The sequence below is a fragment of the Hippichthys cyanospilos genome, chromosome 3 (assembly GCF_059441005.1).
Source record: "Hippichthys cyanospilos isolate Australia breed blue-spotted pipefish chromosome 3, RoL_Hcya_1.0, whole genome shotgun sequence".
Taxonomy (NCBI): domain Eukaryota; kingdom Metazoa; phylum Chordata; class Actinopteri; order Syngnathiformes; family Syngnathidae; genus Hippichthys; species Hippichthys cyanospilos.
The window spans coordinates 29,664,026-29,678,046 of NC_142371.1; the positions used below are offsets into that span (position 1 = coordinate 29,664,026).

Genomic DNA, 14,021 nt, shown 5'->3' on the forward strand with positions numbered 1-14,021 from the left:
TTGAATCATACAGGAAAATATCGGAATAGTTTGTGGATTTCCTTTGTGTATGTTTTCTTCAGATGGGAATGCGATGTATGTATTAAAAGAAAACAGGGACTTCACGCTTGAAATTATATACAGCACAGTGTGTATATATAATCTTTACAGGCAGAAGAGATTTTGTCCCATATTTGAGACCTTGTCGTGTGTTTGGGGGGTGGCTCAGTGATGCAGTTGTTAACACGCCCGCCTCACAGTTCAGGGAGCAGTCAGTGGGTCTTCCTGTATTAAGTTTGCATGTTCTCCCCAAGCCCACATGGGTTCTTTCCGGGCACATTAGGGTTGCATGGCAAATTGTCCTTGGGTTTGAATGGTTGTTTATCTCTGTGTGCCCTGTAATTGGCTGGCAACCAGTTCAGGGTGTGCCCCGCCTACTTCCTGAAGTTAGCTGGAATAGGCACTGGCAAGCTTGTTGTTGTTTGATTTATAATCCTGAAAAAAATATCACGATTATAAATCAAAATGTGTTAGTTTTTACTTAAATGTTATTCGTGAATTTGTATTAGTCATGCTTCGTTATAAATCAAAAGTTAGGACTCGCCCCTAACTTCCGCTTCTGGTGACGCAATGGCGTCGTGACATCAGCACGGCGTCACGATCCTTAGCCAGACCAAACAACTTTTCCAGACTCAGCGAGCGACTCCTCTCCACACATCGACTAGTCCAGTTGCGGCACGTTTCATAACTAAGATTTATTAGGAAAATACCAAGCAAAACGCGACTACGGTAGACTAAAAGATTTAACATTGATTTGAACGAATACATTTCCATTTGGGCACTTTTTTTAAGTTTCTTGAGTTACCGCCGTCTCGCTGAAAATTGAGATGAGGACCCTTTGCTTGTTGTTCCTCGTCGGGCTAGCCCCGGGATTCATTAGTGAAAAAGTAAGTACGATTTAACATACTTGTCTTTGAATGTTAACGTTTGTTATTATGTTTTACTATCTATGTTTATTTTACATTCAAGTGTACTTATTCCTCTACTCGGATAAAAAAAAAGACACGCACGCACACACACACAAAGACAATGATTACCCATCCAATACTTCGACGTGATATGCTACATATGTTTTTCTGTCCTGACTAATTTTAAGGAATAGCTTTCTCCGTCCATGTGTAGGTGGCGAGATGGTGTCAAGTTCACACAAGACCAGTCCGCTTTGTACTTGTGACTTTTTTTTTTTTTTTTTTGTTAAACAGTGGCCCCTACTTTCTCTCTCACACGTGGATTAACTTTTACATTTAATCACGTTTAGTCCACATGCTGCCTTGGGCCATTTTTTTGCTCCTTCGCCAACAAAAAAGCCCAACCTGTTTTCCACTCTGTGTGTGTGCCTTCGCGTGTGTATGGGTAAAGCTGGAAAACACCTGGAAACTGCCCTTTTTTTTCAATAATGACCAAATGATCCCGTTTATAGAAGTCAACTTAAACACAATGAAACGAAGTAACATTTTTTTTTTTTCGAAAAATAGTATGGTGATAAATTGTGGACTGTGTATTGTGAAAGCAAGCCAGATGAAACCTGAGACTGTAGCTCCAGAGAGATTTTATAACGTTTCCCCACCTACAGTACATAGAAGGCCCTGTGGGTTTTAAACTCGAAAGCATAGTCTCGAAAAGAAAACTGATTGCTGAGAAACAGTCTTGAGCTGGAGCTCACTGTCTCGCTTGAGCAAAAGCCAGTTTTTAAATTGCTGCGCTTTATGGCATATTGTATGTGGCATATGCTTACTGTCTCTTATGGCAAGTGTGTATCTGAGAATTATTGGTTAGTCAACCAGAAATGCTGCTCTCGTGTCAATGATGAATGTCTGCTTGTGACAGGATGTGAGTTTTTTGTGTCATTTTATGGATGACTCACTGTGAGTCCCACTGGGCTAGTCCAGGCAAGATGGGAGCCGTATGAGACGTACAGAATTTGGGAGGCATACTTAGATACCTGCTTCCGTTGTTTTACTGGGATTCATACATTAAGATCAGGGTAGGGCATTGGACTTGTGGATCACAGTTCTAAGGGTTGGTGTTTGAATCTCGAGTTTAGCAACTTTCCCTTGTGTATTGTTTTTTATAGTTTTCGTGCTCCCAAATGCATTACAGTCTACTCAGCACAATATTTTGTTTGTCTATCATAAAATAATGCTCCATCTTCGGCCATCATCATGAACAGAAGATCCGGCATTTCTCTCCCTGCGTCAGTCGCATGACTGTGTGCACTTTCACAAAGCTAGCACAGAATCCCACATTCAGATAATTAGATGTTTGAAGTCACCCCCAGTGTCAAGTGTGTCATAAAATACTTGCTGGACAGAGAAGATTGCATTCAACACAGCAGGCCAATGAGTGTTCAGCGTCAAATTTCACACCACTGCCCTGTTATTTTAATTTTCCCTGTGTCTGCAACACTCGAAGGTTTCTCCAATAAAGACTGGATAGGTATCAAAACATGGGATGTGATATGTTTCAAAGATTTTAAAATGGAGCAATTCTGTTTTGATTTGAGTCGGTGGGATTGTGTTTCAAATCTGTACGGTACGGTTCAGTCAAGAGGTTATGATGCAAGGTGTCATTTTATAATATGAAAGAACTTGCCAGTCAGTTACTTGAAATGTTATTTCCTTCAAATCTATCTTTGCAAGTAGAGTCGATTCAATGCGCATTTCAATCTGTTTTGAAGTAGAACAGTTTGCTTTGTAGAAGCATCACTTTAAAATAAAAATTAATTTTACAATTCAAAATTTTTTACTTGTAGTAGACATGCTGCTGCTCTGCTGTACGCTCAAGTTTAGACAACCGTACTACCGTGCTTCTGTCATTATTGACGTTTAGTCTTTTTGAGAAATATTTTACTGTAATAATTGTAAGCTCATGTAGCATAGAGTAATTGTTTATTGCAAACAGTAATAATATACTTCTGCAAGCCAATCATATATGAGATTGCCGGCTCCATATGTGTTTTACTGCTGTGACAGGGCTATTTCCAGCAAACTTTCATCATGACAAAGCACCAGGCTACCAGATGGGTGTATACATTGTATGGTCACTGTGTGTGTAAGAGACGCCACGCATGTTTTCCACATGTCTGATTTAATGTAAACAGGCATTTTAGCGACTCTGGCATGAGAGCATGATAGCGAAATATATTTTGTGTTTTGTTGTTGTTTTGGTTGGTTGTTTTGGTTTTCTTCTGTTGGCTGTTAGCCCACAACCTCGCAGTAGGTCTACGCTGGCATTTCGTTTTCATCTAGTTGATGTGATATTTATGTATCGCGTGTGATATTTTCAAAGATGGGAGGCAGTTTTTTTTTTCTGTTCAGTTAGATGAAAGCACCTGAGGTCACAGTAAGGTGAGCTTCTATCACCATAAAAGGGAATCCTGCTTTCTTTCACCACGGTTTAACTGTTCCCTCAACATAGGAATCTGTCTGCTAAGTAGACACTGGTTTGTGCAGGTTTGACTCAAAAAAAAATAAAAAGTATATATATATATATATATATATATATATATATATACATACAGTCGGCCCCCGCCTTACGAGCACCCTGATTTACGAACAATTCGCCTTACGAGCGTGGATCAGGGGGATTTTAGTCCTCCGCTTACGAACAAACCTCTCGCCTTACGAGCATTCCGACAATCCAGCCATTGAGTATGTAGAAATGTTCTCGAGCATTCCGACAATCCAGCCATTGAGTATGTAGAAATGTTCTCGCTAAACTGCGTCATCAATTTCAGCAGGTGCGTCATCTAAAATCATCAGTAGATACTTGTGGCGGTTACGTGAACGCTATTGGTCTTACAACGTCACACTGACTGTCTCACTCACGGTGTCTAAATATAATTACCATTTAAGTGTAGTGTTTGTACAGCTAAAGGGAAAAACAGCTGACATGAAATTAAATGTGCCGATTGCAGGACAAAGAATTGTCATTGGTTTAAATGTGTGTTTTTTTTTTAAATTAATTGTCAATACATTCCAACCGTTTAAAAAAAAAGTGCGAATAATTATCAGTCAGTCAAGGAGACGCCAATATGCTATTGGTCGATTAAGGTCACCCGGTCTCACTCACGGAGATGCTATTGGCCGGCGTCACACGTCAATCACAGAAATGCCGATATGCTATTGGCCGAACGCCTTTATCTAGCTTGATGGGACAGGATGGAAGGAACGAGAGAAAATGAGTGAAAAACGGAATGTTTTGAAGACTTTGCAAACTTTATCTGTTAGACATAGCTTCTAAAATTACTAGCAGCGGTAAAGGAAGAAATAAGAGGATGATGTTTTAGTATCTCCGTGATTTGCACCCTGACTGAAAGAGTTACTGTAACACTGTAAGACCAATAGCATATTTGCGTCGCCGCGTTGAGTCCGAGCGATAGTCCGCTCTCTTTTATGGGTGGTATTACGGTACCATTTAGTAGATGACCGACATACCTGCAAGTCATGTTAGTCGAGGAACCTCCCAACATGCTTTGATGCAGCGACACTGTTGCAATACTGTGAGCTGAACCGACCAGTAAATTGATGCTCGAACAAACTGTAAGTGTGGTGCCTTATTAAAACAACACACAGAAACCCTCCCCTCCGCCACCACCCAGCTCATTTGACATCGGGAAAAACAGCTGACATGAAATTAAGTGTGCCGATTGCAGGACAAAGAATTGTCATTGGTTTAAATGTGTGTTTTTTTTTTTTAAATTAATTGTCAATACATTCCAACCGTTTAAAAAAAACGTGCCAATAAGTATCAGTCAGTCAAGGAGACACCAATATGCTATTGGTCGATTAAGGTCACCCGGTCTCACTCACGGAGATGCTATTGGCCGGCGTCACACGTCAATCACAGAAGTGCCGATATGCTATTGGCCGAACGCCTTTATCTAGCTTGATGGCACAGCTGGTTGGGATGGAAGGAAGTAGAGAAAACCCTGACTGAAAAAGTTACTGTGACACTGTAAGACCAATAGCATATCTACTTTCGAGTGTTGACTTGTGCTTATCTCAGCTTAAGTCATGTCTTTCCAAAGGTAAAAGTCATTTTTCCTTTGCTGTTGTTATATATTGCAATTATACAGCAGATAATGTCACTCAATATCATTATATGTATACAGCGTGATGTGTTACCCAAGGCTTCTGCGCGCGTTGCACGCATTCACGAATTAACATGGGTTTGGATTGCCCGCTATACGAGCAATTCGAGATACGAGCGTAGCCGCTGAACGGATTAAGTTCGTAACCCGGGGGCCCACTGTATATATATATATATATATATATATATATATATATATATATATATATATATATATATATATATATATATGTGTGTGTGTATCGTTAGACCAGATGATGTTTGCTATGTTAAATCAACAAACAAAAAAGTATCTCATGTTAAATAATTCCACAGTTTTTCTATGACACTACATACATATTTAAACTAAGAAGGATTAGGTTAGATTCACTGAATTGTTAGTGATCAGTGATGTTGTTGTAGTACATTTGCCTGACTTTGAGATCCTCTGGTTTTGGCACATAATGATTCAGATCGTATCTTTTCTGCTATTGAGCACTGTTTTATCTCTTTATGCCGTGGTAAATGCTTTTACTCACTATTTAGTGGTCCATGACAGGGAGGGATGGGTAACTTAAACAATGGAGGGGCCCATCAACCTCTAACAACAAACGCTTCCTAACCAGATGTATGACAAAATGGCCATTTTAAATAGGGCCAAAATATGTAAAATTGTCTTTTTTATGAAACCAATGTACACAATCAAATGCATATACAATATAAGAGATCCATCCTTCAACAACAAGGATTTTGATACACAAAAAATTGACAATAAACGACCTTTCGTGTGAAAATGTCACATTCAACTACGTATGGTACACGTTTGCCAAAAAACAAACAGGCGATCACATTTTTTCGGGTTTTCACTAAAAAGTTAAAAATTTTACATTACACCGATTGTCCTTAAGTTTGGTCAAAATCTCCCAATTTGAAATCCCAATCACGCGGTTATACAAAATGTTGTCCAAAATAACCCAATTATGGTTCATAAAGGGATGAACTGCTCCTTGGGTCAATTTATCAAAATACAAAGTTCGGTCAAATTGACTCAAATATCAATCAGTCCCCTTTTGACCCATAGTTGAATATCTGTTAACACATCTGTTCTATTAGAATTGTTTTAACAAATGTTTTAATTTCAAAATTGCATTTGTATGACAAGGAATGTTTTCAAAATGTTATGTCGTAATAACATTCAACCCACCCCCAACACACATTTAGTTACATTGTCCCAAAAAAATCTCAGATTGGGTTGTTTCAATTGTTTATAGAGTGTAGCGAGCAGTTATGTTTGTGTCCTGTGTGTCCTTTATGCATGGTTAGGCTGCAATAGCTAAATATATCCATGTTTTTTGGAAGATATATTTTTAGTAACCCCTAAAGAAATACAAATTTTGTCCTTGACAAATCAGTATTGTAGTGATTTTAATCAAAAATTTTCAAAACTTTTAAGTGTGTTTTTTGGGAAATAATTATTAACTAGTTACTCATTTCCGTAGATGTCTTTTTTTAATTCCCATTTTAATGAACACCTTTCCAATGTTTCACTAGCCAATAACTTGTGTTTTGTGATCCAAGAATCTTAAGTATGAGTTATTTCACCACAATATGACAATAAGCACCTGCTATGTATAATATAATAAATTGCTATGCTCTGAATCAGAGCAACATTTATGGCCGTGTCGTTTCATTTACTTTGTATATTCAGCACCTGTTTCTGAAGAACTTTTCTTCCCTTCTTTTTGCCGGGATCCATCGGTGTTCGCACCTGTGTTAGTGGAAGCATAGCATGCATACCAGACACGCATACTTCACGTCTCAATGGACCACGTTCATTGGTGTGTGTGTGTGTTTGGTTGTGTGTATCTGAGTGGATTTCAGGCTTATTAACATGTTCCAGTCTATAAACGTAATGCAGCCGACAACAAGCTAATAAATCTAGCATTTTTGTGCGTAACCATACATGGGCTCTGTCAACATGACTTTCTCCTGTGGTGTTTCAGATGGCAACAGATATAGGGGTTTTCGGTCCTGTTGCAAATCACTGGAGCAGCATGTGATTTGAAACTTTGTGCAGTAATTCAAACAAACTGTGACCTTCTTTTACTTAATATGGTATCATTTTGCTAATACATTGTCGGAAACCAAAGGTCATTGGCTTTCTGAGAATAATTATTTTTTTGTTTTGTTTTGTTTTTTCGGTGGTGCGGGCTTTATTTTTCCGTTTTGTTAGCGGTTTCTTATTAAATTAATAATGACATCATGATGACATCATTTTCTTTTCCTCTCAGATGCTGGTCTCCTCCCAGTCCCCCTCATTTGTAGGAGATGACCTTTATATTGAGGGCCAGGCATCAGGTGACCTCCCTATAGATGATGAAGATGGGGATGACTTTGGTTCAGGATCTGGATCTGGAGACTATGGTAAAGGGACTCAAATAACCATAAAACAAAAAAAGTTTGAAAATATTCTGCGTTTGTTCATTTTTTTCACAGTTTTCAGTTTTATACCACCTACTGTACCTAAGTTGTCACATTTTATTTTGCTGTTGTGGAATGATGCTCAAAGTCTTATCAGTAAAAAGGAAGACAATGTTAACATTTGTAACCAACAATTGTTTTTTGGAATTTAACGAACATAGACGCACACCCTAAGCAAGCTGAACTCAATGTTTCTCCATGTGATCAAGTTGTTAGCAACTGGGCAGCCACCAGAAGCTCGAGTCTGGAAAAAAGCAGAATAAGTATTAAATTACCAAGCGTACATTTCCCAGCTTTCTGTTTTCGGATTAATTATTTGTTCAGAAAAGTTGGTTAATGTGTTAAACGAGTGTGTGGGCGGTCTATTGCAGGGGTGCTCAATGTTTCGCCCGCGGTTGACCGCCCAACTATTTCAGTCACCGGCATGACATCGCATTTAAAAAAAAAAAAAAAAAAAAAACGCAGAAAAAAGAACGTCAACCAAGAAAACAAATGTCAATTAAAAAAAATCAATCAAGAAAAAAAAACAATTTGGGGGAAAAAAGAAATGTCAGTCGTTGCTTGATTTAGTTTTTTTTAGTACCCTGAATTGACAGTTTGAACGTCATTTCTGAACCACACCTTGTGAACGTGATTTCAGATCAACAACGTGTTGTTCACATTGGAGCATGCACACTCTGGGAACCAAAGATTATCAAGCTGGGTTAGTGTTGTCATGACTATGCTTCCCATAGGAACTTCATAATAAAAGTGTAGCAAGGCCGTACGTGTCATACAATACATGTACCATAAGTATAGTTTATTTTGAAAGTTTAGCTGCCCCGGTACATTTTGCTATTACAGTATAATATTATAAATTTCACTTGTTTATACAGTACATTCAGGTGAATGCTTGTATGTTCAGACAATTATGGGTGTTCCAGGTGTTTGTTAGAAGGTGAAGTGGACGAGGAGTTTTATTAGAAGCAAAGTACTCTTCACCTTATATTCATAATGATTACTCTTTTAGTGGAGCTGCCCACGTTCTTCAGAATCATATTGACAGAAAGAGGCACACATCTGATTATAAAACAAATTTGGCCTTTCTAATCATTAACAGTGAAGCTTTTACTTGCCAGCCGCTTCGTGTTCTTATGTTCCCCAGCAAGTATTTTTTTTATTGCAATAAAGGGAATCCTTGTGTTGTGCTTTGGTTGTGCTGTACCTAAATGTTTTACAACTGACATCTTGTTGTTTTTCAGGCCAAAAAGAGTTAGTTCTAATCAACAATACAGCTGAAAATTACAGCCTATTTCTGCACTCTTATTTTGTTTCATGATGCAATCAGTCACCACTTAATCAGCTAACAATTCCACACAAGCTACTGGATTGTGTAGTAATGGCCGTTCAACTTGTTAGCATGTTACTAATCAGCATGTACTCCTCCACTCCTTGTTGCTTTGTACACCATTCACTCTCACTCAACCTTAAATTGACCTTTGCACACATCAATATACTGTAACTTCCTAGTTGTATGACACCACTTCTTTGTGCACATTGTAAAACAGTAAGATGCTAATGTTGTTTTTATTTTGTTAAATTTACAAATCAAAATTCATATACTGTATTACATATTGTATATACTATAAAAGAATGAATATTAGAGAAAATATCCCAATTATTGTAACTCTTTCATTCCCAGTCCAGTTAAAATGGGTTTTTCTTGCCTATAGGCATCAATGGCTGTTAATGAAGTCATATTAAAATTACAAAGGATTTTTTCCTCTGAAAAGTAATGAGTTTCACTTTATTTAGCCTCTGAAGTAAATTGATGTTCCTAATAAGTTAAACTACTAACTTAAGATGCACCTTTTATATCATTACACATTTACATACAACACAATAACAAATAAATGGCACCACGTTAAGATAAAAGCTCGAATTACTAAAAATGGACTCAATCTCAAATCTGTTGATAGACAAAGAAGACAAGGAGAAAGCAGTCCTCACCAAGTTCGTTGCCTCGAATAAGACCAAAGAAATCCTTCCAACTTCTGACTCTCACCCAACCAAAGGAGCTGGCCGCTTCGATGTGGCGACCACAGTGATAAACAGTGAGACTACAGCAATCGGTGTGGACGTCAAGGACAAGGAGGTAAAAACTCTGTCCATATTTATACTGGTGCTGAACTTGTGTCCCTTAGGGTGCAGTACATGATTTTATTTTAAGCATGAATTTTTTTTAACAAATGGTTTGTTCATTTCATTAGAACATTAACTTAACATTTACATGTTTGTTTTGGTTTTATTATAATAAACGACTGCTAAATTATGAAATGAACATGAAGTCAGAAATTAAGAAGTGTCATTTTATGTCTAAGAATATTCTGTATGGATTGTTTGTTTTTGTTGTATTTTAATTCATTTATCAGACTAAGCGATTGATTTATTCTAAATACTAAATTACAAAATATTAGTCAAACACAAATGTCCAGAAACAGTACAGGCCAACAGTTTGAGCACATCTTCTCATTCAGTTTCCTAAGTTAATGATGGTCAGTCAATTTTCTTTAGTTAGCTGACTGGTTCCTGCAACAATATGAATTTTAACAAATGTCTATAGCAGTGGTTCTCACCTTTTTTTCAGTGGATGTACTTTTGTGAAATATGTTTTCAGCCAAGTACCCCTTAACCAATGCAAAGCAGTTTTTGGTTTTAAAAAAAAAACTTAGAACATTCCATCAGTGTCTGATTTATTAAACTTTAGAAGCATTCACATTTGTACTTACTCATTTGTACTGATCCACGAAAAAATAACAAAGTATCCTATTTTGTATCATAGAAGAGATGTGTTATCAAAAATAACCTACGTATTAATAAATATTTGTAAACAAAAAAATAATATATAAAGTGTCAGACCTATTCTCAAAAACAAATAATTATAAATAAATATGTGTCCAAAAAATATTACACTTAAAGTGTCCTCTTTAGGGATTACTGTAGAGATCTGTTCACAAAAATAAATCATTAACTTAATTGTTAATAAATATTTGCCCTCAAAAATAATCAACATAAAGTGTCAGAACTGTTCTAAAAAATAAATAATTACAACTACATATTGGTCCACTGAAAATATTCAACCTAAAAATGTCCTCTTTTGGGATCATACTGGAGATCTCTTATCAAAAATAAATTGTTAACTTGACAGTTAACAAGAGGTGGGGCAAATCATTCAAGTGTCTGGGAGAATCTGAGTTTTTAAAATAATGAAATTGAATAACCTAGTAAACATAAAACTTGTGTTATGAACTTATATTTTCCATAAAACATGTAATTCAATATTTTTAAAGGATTTTTGCATGTTCATCTAAAATCTCGATTACCCCTAGGGGTTCCTTCAAGTACCCTCAGGGGTACCCGTATCCCCATTTGAGAACCACTGGTCTATAGTATAAAGCTCAACAGTTGTCTGATAGGGCCCGAGAGAATACCAAGTGTGTGCAAAGAAGTAATCAAAGCAGTGGGTGGCCTTTTTTTTAACCATTTTAAAAGTACATAACTTCATTTATAGTTTTGATGCCTTAAGTAAAAATCTAGTAGTCATGTAAAATAAAGAGTCCAAATATTTGGCCTGTACTGTATGTTTTACCACTTTGTATACATTAGATTCTCATTTATTTGGTTCTTAATTTACGAAATCAAAAAGGTGTTATATAATCTATAGTCTTAACTTTTCTGTATTCATATAAATTTGCCTATTTTAAATATCAAATGTGGGCCTAAAACATCACATTTTGTCCCTGCCTGCTTTATGCTCCCATTTGTAATGACCTCTTGTTCCTTTTAGCTGCCAGGCCAAGAAGCTGACTCGTTCACACAAGCTCCCAGTACCAGCTCCACCTCTAAGGGCAAGAATATCAAAGAAACCGATGAAGACAACAGCCTGGATAAATGGGACAACTCCTCTCCCACCAAAGAAGATGGAGATGAAGACACAAGTGGAGTTCAGACAAATGAAATCGTGGTCAGTCGGGGCAGCCGAATGTTTGACTCTCCTGATGATGTGACATCTGAGAGCATGTGGGAGCGAACAGAGGTGCTGGCAGGTAAGCACGTACAAGTATTTACACTCACAATTGGTCTCAAGGAAACATTTAGAAAATCTGACTTTTTAATCTTTTTTTTTTTTCTTTTTTTTGTGCCCTTGCAGCGGTGATAGCATGCGTGGTGGTCGGCTTGCTTTGTGCCATCTTCCTCCTGGTCCTCCTGGCCTATCGCATGAAGAAGAAGGACGAAGGAAGCTATGACCTGGGGGATACCAAACTTTCCACAACAGCTTACCATAAAGCACCAACCAAGGAATTTTACGCCTGAACAAACCGATAAAGACTGTGAATCAGTATCATCACTTGCCAGTTTGGACTGAGAGTGACTCATCATCAGCTTTATTTTCAAATCTTCAGCTGCAGCTAACTCCCTTGCTCATCTCTCCCATCTGCTATCTTTTCATATCTCTGTCTTTAGTCTGCAAAGTTCTTGCAAAGAATAGAAGAATTCAAATGCATTCATATCATTCCAATCTGGGAAAGGGGTGGAAGTGTTTCCACGATATCATAGGATCACAGCCATTCTAGTCAATGAAAATCTCTTCAACGGCGTGCCTTAAACCCACACTTATCTTATCTTAGATGGTCGCAAATGGTGTCAGCTGGGCTAAACAGTCACGAGGAAGTTGACTGAAACAAAAAGTAGGACACCTTCTTTATGTTTTGAATGATGTCATAAAATGGTACTAGTATTCCAAAGAAGCGGCCGGTAATCCCTTTTTCCTTTTTTTTTGGTCGAGGTCAGATTTCATGTGATGTTACATTTCATTTAGCGAATTCTTGGTGACTGTACGAATGTTTTTGTTGTTGCCATGACTAGTGAATATGTTTTTCCATATTTTGTCCAGTATTGGTACGTGAGTTTGGATTCCTCTGCAGGTACATAACACCCCCTAAATCGTATATTGTAACTCATCAATATCATGTTCTCTTTGTCATCTTTGGCAATTGTAACTTGTTTGTGTATTTTATATATAGAGATTTTTTGACCCAAAAGCCATTTTAAAGAATTGCCCCATGCCTTTGCGCACACAGTATGTCAACCTTGCATTGAACATTCTTAATATTTACAAGACTATTTTCTGTGATGACTGAGTGCAGCAAGCAAAGCCAAACCACATTCCATTGCAATTGCCAACTGTATGCAGCTATAATAACAGGTTTGACTGGTGACAGCATTGAGCATTGAGAGCTTTTCTGCACAATAAGGTTTTTCAGCAAAACGGGCTACCACAATGACCATTTCAGTTTCCCGGTTTAATGCAGTACTTTATAGGTCTTCTGTTTTATCTATATATTTTTTAGCGTTTCGTCTGGTGCTAATTGTATGTCTAAGCAGTTTTTATTTGCTTTGTGGAATGAGGGAGTTCATTTGGAGTTCTTTTGTTAGGCTTTCTATGTTTTCAAAAAATGCCTTATAGTTGGACCTCTAAAAAGGCTCTCAAATGAGAAATATTATATTTTTACCAAAGGTTTTGCACCAATTTTGCTTGGATTTAAAACTCATTCTCTTTCAATGACATGCTGTAGCTCCCTCCTTTTGTCAGTGATTGGAAAAAAAAATGTTCACGACATTTCAGTTGCTATTTTGCAGAAGTTTGGACTGCTTTTCTCAAATGTCCTGTAGAACTGTGGTTAACGACTTACGTTTCATCCCTGGAATAAACAGAAAGTTGTGAACATTAACCCTCTTTGCTTTACTGTGCTCATCAAGATCATAAAGATGCCAGTTGATGGAACTGAATCAGCAGTTCTTCAGAACGATATCATGTAGATTTAACTACATAGAATCACAATAAGTATGCTTTGATAAAAGCTTGAGGTGAACAGAAAAAACACAAAATGCGTACGTGTGGACTAATGTAACAGTTTAGCTCTTGCAACTTTCACTTTTGGGTTGGTCTACTATGTAGCAATGATACAATGACATACAGGTATGTATTAATTTATATTATTTTAGACTGCTCAATTACACTATGTAAAATGTACAGTACTTTCGTTTTGAATATCTTTGTTCCTACTGATCAGATTATTTCAAATGTATGTTTTATTCTGGTTCATTTACTTTTTAGTAGACCAGATGTATGATACTGTCATAAATACATTTAATAAAAGCTGAGAAAACATTTCACAAAAGTGGCTCTTTTATTTGAAGGGGGGTTGTGCATTAATTGAAGCGTGGTGTGTACAAAGTGTCCAATTTTATATTTACGTTTTTATATTTTCCCAGCTAGTGTTTCTCAATTTACGTTCACTGAACCTCTAAAGAAGTGTCCCTAATAGCGTCAGAATGAGAGTATACTTCTGCCATCAAAATGTAATTCATTTAAAGGGGGTATGTGTATT

At 37.1% G+C, this 14,021-nt stretch overlaps 1 protein-coding gene across 1 annotated transcript; it reads left to right on the plus strand.

Moving 5' to 3' along the window:
• Window positions 1–655: 655 nt before the first annotated feature.
• Window positions 656–13,811, plus strand: LOC148426771 (uncharacterized). The gene is made up of 5 exons (XM_088411568.1): window positions 656–926; window positions 7,401–7,533; window positions 9,549–9,724; window positions 11,417–11,675; window positions 11,780–13,811. The coding sequence occupies exons 1-5, from the start codon at window positions 867–869 to the stop codon at window positions 11,941–11,943; spliced, it is 792 nt and encodes a 263-aa protein (XP_088267694.1). The 5' UTR covers window positions 656–866; the 3' UTR covers window positions 11,944–13,811.
• The last annotated feature ends 210 nt before the right edge of the window (window positions 13,812–14,021 follow it).